Raw genomic sequence first — 12,500 nt, 5'->3', positions numbered from 1 at the left:
CTAATAATTAACCTTTGCAGCTGATGTCTTTTTCTAGGGTAAAATACACCTTGAAAAACGATACATAATAGTCTAAGAAAGAAAACTTCGGTCGCACGAGAGCATAAAAGGCCAAATATTTGTAACTTCTCACGTACAGATTTTTTTTGTTTTCTGTTAAAATGGACAAAATCAAGAAAGGAAGTGATCTACGGAAAGAAAAATGGGGGTCACCGAGCATTCAAGAGAGTAAAATCGCTGCGAAGTTCTCAAAGCGATTGTCTATTCGCACTGTCACGCCATTGCGTGACATTTCCGAGAAGACCTGGGTCCACAGCTATCCCATGATGCCACATACTTTCATGTTCCATTCTCGTGGAAAATTTTTGCGCCTTTAGCATCGTGTTTACCTGCTTGGTCTACGATGAATGACGTGTGCGTGACATGTGCGAAAAGATGCGCAGTAGCAATGGGCGCGAACGTCCTTCCAGGTTAAGCCTAAGAACCCATTTTAAAACGTTTAGCTTTCAGAAAGCTAACCGTTTTAAAATGGGTTTTTAGACTTAAATACTGTTTATCAGCGCTATTTGAAATGGGTCTTTAGACTTAAATACTGTTTATCGATCAGCGCTATTTGTAGCCAGTCTGCAGTCTGCAAATGTCAGACACCGCATATGACGCCGGATCTGAGAATCGAACCCGGGCCACACTGGTGGGGGGCGAGTGCTCTCATCACTGTGCCATCAAATGTAGCAAGCATGGCAAGTGTAGCAAATGTAGCAAGTAGCAAGCATAGCAAGAGTACTGGCAAGGGTAGCAAGTGTAGCACGTGTAGTGTAGCAAATGTAGCGAGCATATCAAGTGTAGCACACGTAGTGTAGCAAACATGTAGCGCGAACGTCCTTAAGTGTTTTGAATAGTTAGTGGCTTAAAATGTTACAGTATATATACTGTGTTATTAACATAATATGTTATTACATGTAGTGCCAGCTTGACATTATATTTTACTTCCTTTTTTCAAGGCAGTTATTATAATTTTACTTGTTTATTTTTCAGGACAGTCACACTTAACATCAGCTCTTTTGACTCCAAACAACGATTTATAGACTCCCTCAGGAGTGCTTTTGGTGGGGGTACTTTTCTTCTTGGAGGGAAAGTTGTCTCCTCAGGTAAATGAAGAATAGGAAAGTACATTAACTTTTTTTTCTTGTCTATGCCTTTAGTACAGTCTAAGTTTTTGTGTGACCATCTGCACATTAATACTCTCAATAAATTTATTCCAGACCATCTAAAATGATTTAACAGTATTAGTGGATGATGAGTAAAAGAAGAATTATGTAAATGTAATACTGTGTTTTGAATGAAGAATAATACTTTTCACTTTAACCACAACAAGTTTGTTTTCATTTTTCAATCTGATGCAGGGGAGGAAAAGAATAATTGCTGCTGAAGAGCACAGATTTCTTCTCACTGATCCAGAATTATGGCAGTTTAACCTGGTGATCAACAGTGACCTCTTGAACGTTGTATACCTGAAAGAGGCCTATCTCAGGTAACTTGAAAATCACCCTAAAAAAAAAAAAAAAAGAAAAGAATCATAGGAAGGTTTGAGGTTGGTCGCATCAGGACTGCTGTTATGTAAGAAATCCTAACTTAGAGTATTTTCTTTGCTTCAATAATTTTCAAGGTTCCATAATTTGTCACGCTCTTTTGGGCAGAATGCCCTGCCATTTCAAATGGCAGCTTCATTTACTCTGAGCAGGATGCTACGGAATGCTGCATCTGCAAGTGATGTGTGGAGTAAGTTTTGATGATTTACCTCATACTTGGATATTGCTTGGAAACATTTTCTTATTTAGATTTTTATCTGGTTTGAAATTCCCAAATTTCTGTGATTTGTTTTGTTCATCCTTATTTTAATATAGAAGACAGACATATCAGCACAGCCAGACTGCAATTACATAATTCTTGTGTCGTCAATGATTGTTCATCTCTTAATAACTGGGTATGTTTGACCACTTAACAGCTGAAAGTTCATTTGGCATGATTTTCTCCGATACCAAATGTGTTGGAAAGTCAATGAGCTTATATTTACTAGCACTTGGACATGGAATCCCAAGCAGTCCACATGATGTTTCTTAGTGGTGGAAACCAGCTTCTCTGTGGCACCTCTGCGTAAGTTACATGTAGCTTACCTTCATGATTAACAGTCATGCTTCAGTATTTTTGTGTTTGTGCAATGTCTATAAGAATAATAAAAAATTAATTGGCATTGCAAAGACAGTTTTATTTGTAAATTACTAGAAAGTGCTCAGTTGATTATCACTGATTTTTGTTCTCTTCCTTTTACAATAATGTAACTTGGTTTCAATTGTTGCAATTTATCCACAGTGACTATTACTTTTTCAGTAAAATGCAGCAGAGCCTGACATCAACCAATGGTGTTGTATTCATAGACGACCCTGAAATTAACAGAACATTTGCTGAATTTCTTCTTCGAGTGCAAGGTCATTTACTCTTGGGTTCAAACAAAGAGGGCATGAGTGCTCCTCGAGCTGGAGTGATGCTGTCGTCAAACTCACCCAAAATATCAAGGTTAGGCAAGTAGCAAATATTGAACAAAAACAAACAAGCGCAAATTTTCCTAGGCTTAAAGAACATGGATGCAAACAACATCATCTCTCCATGGAAGTTCCTGGAAAGCGATCAGCATTTCGCTTTGACATCATTTGAAAGGCAGTAATGTGATTGGGCAATCAAAGTGTTTACTGCCCACATTAGGAGTGTCATTGGCAGGAATAAGGAGAAGTTTTGTTTTAATCTTGCCAAGCATTGGTCCATGAAACAAATTGCGAACACTTTTTCATGGTCACGCAAAAGTCCCTCTATCAAAGTCTGGTATTAATCATCATGGCAACGTTTGTTTGTATCAGTGGAGACCAAAAAAATTTAAAATGCAATTATAGTTTTGTTACCGAAGATCATTAGATCACTGAGGCTATTTTTGATCACAAACAGGCAAGGATGGAGATGGATTGAAATTTCAAATTTAAACATATGGATTTAAAAGAATCACCTTCAAATGATATATTTTTTAATTTACTCATACATTTAATAGGGATACCTGGTTCTACTACAGTTTATTACTAGATATCTTCTCCTTATGTCGTAAGGAATTTTACATGTGCAAGTTGCAGAACCAACTTAAGAGTTGCAACTGAAAATGTTCAGTTAAACTGCTGTGACAGTGCCCCTTAAATTCCTGTTTTAGGATCGCAGGACGAATCATCAGATTCAATTATACAAGCCCAAAGGAAGGAATGAATCAGCATGACAGTTGGATGTTGGAAAATTCACTTATTCCTCACCTCAAGAAGAATAAGGTAGTGCTTATTATGTCAATAATTATACGTAGGTGCTAAAATAGTAATAATTATTTAACATAGTTGAGCTCATTTTGTAACTTCAAGAGTGAAAAAATGTAACTTCCCCTTGTTCATTTGTTTTCCTCCAACAAGGTCTTCTCTTAGCTTGGGCCATCATGTACTTTGAAATCTGGGAGAAAGCATTCCCATTGTATCTGGATGGGATCAAATCAATTCTTGAGAGAATGTTAGCTGAAGTCAAGCCACAGAGCAAACAGATCAAAGGTGTTGCTGCTGTTGTGTTGGCAAATACCATGGTAAAAAAAAATTGTTGACTATAGAATAAAGGTCAAGTATACCCTTAGATTCTTCGTCTCAATAATTTCAGTTGACACTAAAATCCTCTAACAGTCTTTAATTTCAGCATGATTGTTGTGAGCAACACAGGATCACATTTCAAGTGATTGTTGCCACCTTGGAAAATTATAATCAAAACAGACGATTGATTTGAAACAGAATTTGAATTTCAGTACTTAATGCTGATCTCTACTTTACAGTACTTACATGTTCATACAAGCTATGAATCAGATATATTTTTTAACTACTATCTCCATAACAATGACCATCAATTTTGCATGTTAACCCATTTACTTTTCAGGCACCCTAGGATGCCGCCAGTCGATAAATGAAATTGACTGCTGTTAGACAGAGTAAATTAAAAACAGGTTAATTAAGTCTCACTCCGAGGAGTTAATGGGTTAATACCACTTTGTTTGTAACAAAGGTCATGATCTGGAAACAATTCATTATTTGAATACAATCTACAGCTGTAGGGAGTATGTTTGACCTTGTCAGACTGTTAAGGTGGTTGATACCCATTCCATCATAAAGGTCTTAATGAGTTTAAATTTGGCTTTCATGGGTAATGTTAAGATAATTGTCAGTTATCACTGGGTGTTGGAATTTATCTATTATTAAAGAAATCAACACTCAATTATCTTGCTTCCATTGACAACACTAATCTCTTTAAAGCTCTGGAAATTTAAAATTTAAATTTAAATTTCTTTAGATGCGACTATCCATTGGAAAGGATGGCGCAACAGAGAGTACAATAAAGTACATCATCCATGACTCATTGAGTGAGGATGCCAGCCTAAAAGAGTTGTTGACTCTGGAAAGGTCAGAGGCATCCGTTGTTGATGCAGTCAAGAGGAACAAGGAAATGGTGAGTTGACTTAATTGTGAACAACAACTTGTAAATAAACTTGCACAATGGATTTAATTTATTTCTTAACCCTTTAACCCCTGAAACACACTGATATGCCCATACCTATATAATTTACTCTGTGTAATGCCAGACAATTTTACTCATCAATGGGATACCCTTAGGTCTCGTCAATGGTTAAGAAATTACACTTCTAGAATTATCTATTAAATTTCCGTTAAAATGGTGATTTGTTAATAAAATTGCAAAGTGAAATATAATTATATGCATATCTGCCTGTTTTCCAGATCCTTACCTGGCTGACCCCAAGGTAGCTGTCACCAATGTGAATGGCAACAAAGTCCCAGCTGTGGCCATCATGGCATCAATGGTGGATAGCTTTGCTAATTTGTCACATGCTGTAAGTTACCATTGATGATTGTAGCCATAAGTAGCAAGACTGTGAAAACACCCTGAAGAAACCCAATCATATTATAGATCATTAACATGCGTGAAACAAATTATATAATAATTATTGCATCATTTGTTTTTATTTTTAACTGCCACATTAAGGATGATTAATGTAACCTTGAACATAACCTTAAAGGAGATGTGTTACACAGAAATTGTCCCAGATGCCAAAACTATTGGCATTTATTTCAATAAGGCACCAGAAGGAACAATGGGAGACTTAATGAAAAGAAAAGACACCTGCCAAAAGAGGGCTTACAGAATCCCTTTCTCCATGCTGACTCCTTATGCAACTGACTACATTAGATATGGTACATGCATTGGTTTAATCTAAGTTACTTCTTAAAAACTTGATACAGGTACACATAAGAGTATTATGTCTATGTGATCATGCATTTTCAATTAATGTATTCTTAAAATTACCACATGCTGATTAGTACCTCCTCGGCTAAAAACTTTATAAACAAATCAGACTATAATGATTTACAAGTGTTTTACGTCGTCTAACTGCAGCATCAGGTCTTATAAACACGGAGCCTGAACAAGTATCCAGCTGCAATGACAATTTCCAGATGCCAGAATTGATGGCAGATGACCAAACATTTCTCCATGAAATGGTAACAGGGCTCAAGAAAGCATTAAAAGATTTGTACCAACACATACAAAATAATCCCATTTTTATGTGTTAAGAACAAGCATTTTGTAGATGCATGAATGAAATTGGGTGACAGCATCAACAACATATCAAGATACCCACGTGCGTGTAATGAAAATATTTTGAAGCAGCATATTGCAGTCTTGAATTTGTCTTTGCCATCACTGGGAATTATTTAAGTTGATACCAAAATAAATGGGTTGATTAAGTGACCGTGAAACCGTTTGTGTACAATTTTCGTTGTTTTCGTGAATAGGAGATGTCTATTTATATTCCATATGTATAGGAATTAGAAGAAAGGTGAGCGAATCTAGCGGTATTTATTTATTTCTGGTAACCCACTTTGAATCATGTGCTGACGCGAGCAGCTTAGAATTGCGTGTGAGGCTTACGCGCGCGCGCGCTCAGCCGAAAACCCTTTCGAGCCTCTTTAGGACGTTGGCGCCCATTGCTTCTGCGCATCCTAACAGCGCACGCAAATTCACATGCCACGTCATGCATCGAGCGCGCGCGCTAAGTACTAAAATGAACAATAGGGCCGTTTATACGAGAGAAAATAAGCCGCGGCTTCCGTAAGCCGCGAAAGGAACTATTTATACGAGTATAAAGCCCTGGTCAAACGGCGCGTGATAGTCGATGATAGTTGATTCTCCCCAACTATCATCAACTATCATTCACCTGGTCAAACGGCCAAAGAAGATCGTGATAGTTGACGATAGTTTACCGGCAGTCGCGCGAGCAAAGTCACGCGAGCAGCTAGTTCCAGGCTCTTCCCGCGTAAAAATGTAAATACTAAATGGCTTCCCGTAAAAGACAAAAAAAGAAAGAGGGCGGCAGCTTGTTTACTCGTAATTAATTTGTTGGAAGAAGATGAATTTGGAGAGCGTTGGTGGAAGAGAGGAAGGACAAGGAAGTGGATAAAAAGGAGAGACGAAAGGGGGATGTTAAAATTGGTGGAAGAGTTGCGAGTGGAGGACACCGCTGCTTACAAGGAAATGTTGCGCATGAACTGTGAAACATTTGAACAAATTTTAACCGCTATCGGGCCTGAGATTACCAAACACCAAGTTGTAGGTGGCCACAGAGTTATTTCACCTGCCGCAAGACTAATTCTCACACTCCGGTTCCTTGCTACAGGGGAAACATTTCGCTCTTTGCATTTTCAATTTCGCATGGGCAAATCGACCATCTCTTACATTGTTCGTGAGGTATGTCGAGCAATTTATTCAGTTCTCGGAGCCCGATACATGTCAACCCCGACAAGTTGTCCCGAGTGGTTGCAAATTGCGGAAGATTTCGAGCGCATGTGGCAGTTTCCGAACTGTATCGGAGCAATCGATGGGAAACATGTCGTAATTTGCCCTCCAAGTGGAAGTGGATCATTCTACTATAACTATAAGGGAACCCATTCTGTTGTGCTAATGGCTGTCGCTGGGCCAAATTACGAATGTTTGTATGCCGATGTTGGGACAAATGGGCGAGTTTCGGACGGAGGAATCTGGAACAAAACACTGTTGTTGAAGAAGTTGGAGGAGTGTAGCATCGGAGTGCCTGAAGACAAACCCCTTCCCTTTGGTAAAGAACCGGTGCCTCACGTCCTTGTGGGCGATGACGCTTTCGCTTTACGGCCGTTTGTTATGAAGCCATACCCACAAAGAAATCTCAGTCTCGAAGAGCGGGTGTACAATTATAGGTGAGAATCTAGAATATAACAACAACAACAGCTCAGTCATTGGTATGCCCATACATGTAGTTGAACATGCTATTATCCAGCAGAGCTCATCCCCCACCCCCACCTTGGCCTGTCTCCAGGCAGTAGCATTTTATTTAAATCGAAAAATATCAGGGATGGGGAAAATAAATCAGTTTAAGGTTCTGGCGCGATAGGCTGAAAGGGACTAAAAAGTTTGTTTAAATATGGTGAAGAAAGAGCAATTGTGAGCAATTGCACTCATGAAGAGAAGATAAAATTAATGTTTTAGGTTTTACTCAAAATGGTTGCTATGGCAACCAGCCACACCCTTTTGAGGCTTCAATATGGGCAAAAACTCTCTATATTAACAACTGTTAGTGTATCCTCACATTTGAATGGTGTTTCTCACAACAGTGTGGAGCAAAAAATTATAACCATAGGTCACATACTTTAGTTACCATATATTGTGATCAACATTTTTGTTGGGTGAACAGGGAGCAGGGCTTTTTTAGGTATTAAGATCCCAGGGAAATGTATTTTTATAGGCTTCTACAACCTTACTAAAGGACTATTGCAACCTTGGTTTCTATGGTGTGGTGTCCCTGCCATAATTTACTAAACTTAGAAGCTATAATCTGGACCATACAGTTCTGAAAGTTGAACAATTCAGCTGTTACATCTATTAAGAAATTCTACCTTGCAGTAGTTTTGAATGCAGGGTAGTCATTATTTGATACTTAAAGAGTATTTTTGTAGAGTTTAGCTGATAAAAGATAGGTTATTGAGAGAGGAGGTTGTCCAATAGAAGTGGTCACTTGGAGAGAATATGTTGACTTTCCATAAAAAGATCATACTAATAGTCAGTCTTCCCTTCTTTGTTCATAAAATTAATAACAGTCCCACTTTCTAACTTATATAGATATATATCATTACTTTGATTACAGACACAGCAGAGCAAGGCGTCTATCAGAGAACCTGTTTGGCATCATGGCCAATAGATGGAGGGTGTTTCTTACACCAATACAGTTCGCTCCTACCTTTGTGGAAGACCTAACTTTGGCAGCTTTGACCCTGCACAATTTCTTGAGATCTAGCAAAGTGTCAAAGCAGATATACTCACCAAAGGGTCTTGCCGATGAGGAGGACATCTCAACTGGTGAGGTGGTCCCTGGGTCCTGGCGGGCATCAGAGCTCCAGATGAACCCCTTACCAGTTCCTAATTCTGGGCACAATGCTAGCAGGTTGGCTAAGGGTGTGCGAGACGTATTCAAGGAATACTTCTGCAATGAAGGAAGTGTGCCCTGGCAATGGGACAGATGTTAAAATAATGTGTTCATTATGTGTTCATTGTTGGCAGAACTTTACTTACAGTTGAAAGATAAACCAGAAGAAGAGCCCTTTTATTTTATTCAAAGTTCAGTTTCTTGGGAATAAATACCTTAATAATTTAAGCAAAAATATACGCATTACACATAGGCTTTTGTACATTATGCTTTTCGAGCATTTTAGTGAGGCAAAAGCATTGAGCATTATTCATGCATTTTAGTGGCATTTTCCCAGAAAACTACATGAAATACTTTTTTTTACACAGAGTATTAGAAAAAAAGATTTTTTTTACGAGAAAATGAAGACTTTACTTAACATCTTCACCCAAGTGTCATCGAAATGGGACAAAGGACTAACAGAACAACAGATCATTCATAAAATTATATTTAAAATTTTACATACATTGTTGTTAACTTGTTATACAAGTATACGTTTTTGTTAATCACTCTGAGCTGTTAATTGTGACATTGAGATGGTAAAATTATGTATGAGCATTAACCAAGCATTTTACTGACATTTCTGGGCGAAACAGAGCATTTTAGTGTAAAAGATGGAGCATTAAGGAAGAGCATTTAAGTGGGGAAATAAAAGCATAATGTACAGAAGTCCAATTACACATTTTGCACTTTACATATAACCTCATTTATTATTCAACTTCCATACACTGTAGGAATTCCGATTTTCTGTTTGGCTGATTTGTACCACGTGATACTGGGTTGCGACAAAACAACCTCCTTGACGTCATTATCATGATGTAAATTCAACATACCACTGTCATCACACCATGGCTTCAGCTGACTCAAACTTTGACAATTTTTTTTTCCAGTGTATTCAGTTTGAATGATGAAAATGTTAATGCACTCAGAAAGTGAATTATTGGGATTTCCCTGCACGAGTTCACTAACAATGAACACGAAATTTTCAATTCTGCACTTGGTGGCCTAGTGCAGTATTGAAATTTCTTGTTCATTATAGTGAACTCGTGCAGGTAAATCCCAATAATTCACTTTCTGAGTGCATTAGCTTTCAAATAATATATAATGCCATAATTTCCTTTTTGTAAAACAATACCTTATTACATAGTGTGTTGCTTTGTAAAATATTGCTGTTTGCCCAATGTATTTGTTTTTAAGCTTTATCATTTGTGATATTTAAGCATGAACAAGAAACATGAAAGTGTGACCTTAAATCTGGTATAAGATGAGGTACGCTAGGTTTTCAAACATTTTGATCTTTGATCAATCATTGTGGGATGTTTCACTAACTTTAAAGATATATGAATGACTCCATAATGTTTAAACGTGGCTAAGATGTTAAGTAATTATTATGGTGCATACCCAGCCCTGCCAAAATGTGGTGACAAGCAACAATTTTGCCACCTACATGTATTACCAGCTTATTTCACATTGCCACATTGCCACCAGCTTACTTCACATTGGAGTCAACTAATCCTCACTAACAGTGAATACACATCTGACTCTTACTGCCTGCTATTACAAAACAGTTTGACAGGCTTGTGTACAAGTAAAGATTTCTCATTAATGATGATGTATGTCCAAGGTAAGGTGACTGACGACAGTTTTTAGCCCTTCCCAAGACTTACAGTAGATTATGCTGTTTCATTATAACCAGTCTTGGTTACAATCATGGTATCAAACAAATGCCCATTCATTTGTGAACATGTTGTTACCATTTTTGTGACACAACAGATTAACATAAAAAGCTGCCTTAAATTTCCAAAAACTTCAGGTGGCATAGAATCCCTTGAAAAGATTTTTTAAAAATTTTCAAAGCATTACATCTTAATTACCCAGCTAATTAAAATTTGATGATGAAAAAATTGGATCACCGAACTCATTATGAGTTAACAGTGACCTCAAGCTAACCTTAAGAGGTTTTCTTAAGTGGGTTATACTGTTTCTATGGTAACAACATGTTCACCAATGATTGGCCATTTGTGTCATACCATGATATTGAGTGCTTCCAATGAAACATAAAAATCTACTGTAATCCTTATAAAGGTCTAGAAGCTGTTGCCAGCCACTTAAATTCATACCTCTATACCAATATAGAAGGCTTTGGATATTACATAGCAGTATACAGTGTATATATTGGAATGTACTAAGAAATGTGTACATGGAAATGAATAGTTTGAATACTATCACTGCAATAAAATTTAATTGGAAACATCTATCATTCCAATTTAGGCAAGTGTTAAACTCATCAACAATAGAAAAGCTTAGGGAATGGTGCCTGAAAAGAGAAGGAGCGAAGCAAAGTGAATCACGTGCAGGGTACCCATGGCAACCCTGTGAGTGACAACCACCAGGCACCATCACACTGAACTAACAGTGGAAACAAAAGGATACTTATAGTGAAAGCAAGGGGGATGGGTGGGCTCGGAGAAAAGCTTAACGAGAACTGTCCAGTGGCCCAAAAACGCGTGGAATGACTTGACATCTGAAGCTGAACTGTCAAATCAAAGACCTCCACCCTAAGGGAGACTGCTCTCCAGCAATATTGTTTGAAGTTTAACTTGGCTTAAATTACATTTAGGGTTCCAGGTTAATTATAAATGAAAGTAATGCTAAAAATTTCTTGTTAAATTTCTGCTCAAATAGGACTGTAATTTGTCATTTCAATGTTGCAAATGTATTAGGCATATTAAGAACCTGATAAATTTATTAAAATCCCGAAAAGTGGATTAAAGATCACCAAATGTAACTGCACATGGAAACATATTATGGACAGCTACATTAAATTTTATAATGCCATTACCATGAGAATCCCATGCTCAAATCCTGTTACACAAAAAGTCAAGATGACCACTGGTAAAAGCTACTTGCCACTGGGTAGTGGGGCTGTGACAAGGTTTATGACAAATCACTACCAGAAGTCATAGATTGCTCCATGTCCATCTGCAGTTCCCATATTATATCACTGATTCTCTTCTCTGCGATCATCCTTCGTCTGTTGTCCAACAGTTTAAGCTTTTCAGTGATGTAACTTGCAAAGCTTGCTTCTGCACTGGGGCCTGCTGTAGCAGAGGACTCGGGAGTTTTCATCACCTTAAGACATTCCATCATCAGCTCGTTCTTAACTTCTGTAATTGCTGACTGAGCTTTCCTGTCACACTTCCCTGACTTGGTCTTTCGTAGCTTAACACCAGGGGAAATGGATGTTGAAGAAGCCTCCTCATCTGCAATATCATAGACCAATTCGGCTAACTCAATGTTGTACCCAATTCAATTCCTCTGGGAATAAAACGTTTTGTTCCAAGAATTTCCATATCATTTAAATGTGAATGCCTCATTGTCATGCAAATTGAACACACAAAGAATCTTAACCCCGAGAGATTTGAATTGGGTACAACATTGAGTTAGCCGAATTGGTCTATTAATGCTAGACTTCTCGGGACTTTCGTCAGGTAGTGTATCTCGGCTTGAGCGAGGATTTAATACTGGCAAGAGAAACTGGAGTGGCTTCCAAAAAATCCATGTTGGCTTGAATAGTTCATCAGTGCTTTGCCCTGATTTCACCGCTTGGATTTTTTTCTGATTTTGGCTCAGAATTTGCCTGAGTTTTGTCAGTTGATTGCTGATTTCCCTCCATTGGAGACTAAATATTTCCTATAAACAAATCATGATATTAAAATGGCACAATAATTATGAAACTTAAATCGTTGTGAAATTCACAACTTGAAATTCTAGGAGAGTCTCCTGTCATGCTTTTTACTAAAGACGCATAAATAAGCTAAGCTGGCTTACACTAGTCTAGAAACACGTAGAATGCATTTTTCCCTTGTCG

General features: G+C 37.8%; 1 protein-coding gene across 2 annotated transcripts in view; it reads left to right on the top strand.

Annotated features, from left to right (window-relative positions):
• The first annotated feature begins 1,408 nt into the window (after positions 1–1,408).
• The window catches only part of LOC138000263 (uncharacterized), a 26,195-nt gene continuing 15,103 nt past the window's right edge, over positions 1,409–12,500 (top strand). The window contains exons 1-8 of one of the 2 annotated variants that reach the window (XM_068846548.1): positions 1,409–1,531; positions 1,667–1,779; positions 1,905–1,984; positions 2,078–2,154; positions 2,389–2,574; positions 3,251–3,362; positions 3,498–3,661; positions 4,414–4,561. In XM_068846548.1, the coding sequence (XP_068702649.1) occupies positions 1,716–1,779; positions 1,905–1,984; positions 2,078–2,154; positions 2,389–2,574; positions 3,251–3,362; positions 3,498–3,509 (531 nt within the window). In that variant the 5' untranslated portion in view covers positions 1,409–1,531; positions 1,667–1,715 and the 3' untranslated portion in view covers positions 3,510–3,661; positions 4,414–4,561. Of the gene's footprint in view, positions 1,532–1,666; positions 1,780–1,904; positions 1,985–2,077; positions 2,155–2,388; positions 2,575–3,250; positions 3,363–3,497; positions 3,662–4,413; positions 4,570–4,856; positions 4,970–12,500 lie in introns of those variants that run through there. The other variant, XM_068846547.1, reaches the window with a different exon arrangement.

This window comes from Montipora foliosa, chromosome 4, assembly GCF_036669935.1.
Source record: "Montipora foliosa isolate CH-2021 chromosome 4, ASM3666993v2, whole genome shotgun sequence".
Lineage (NCBI taxonomy): Eukaryota > Metazoa > Cnidaria > Anthozoa > Scleractinia > Acroporidae > Montipora > Montipora foliosa.
The sequence above is the reverse complement of the archived record's forward strand: the minus strand, read 5'-3'. Positions and strand labels throughout refer to the sequence as shown.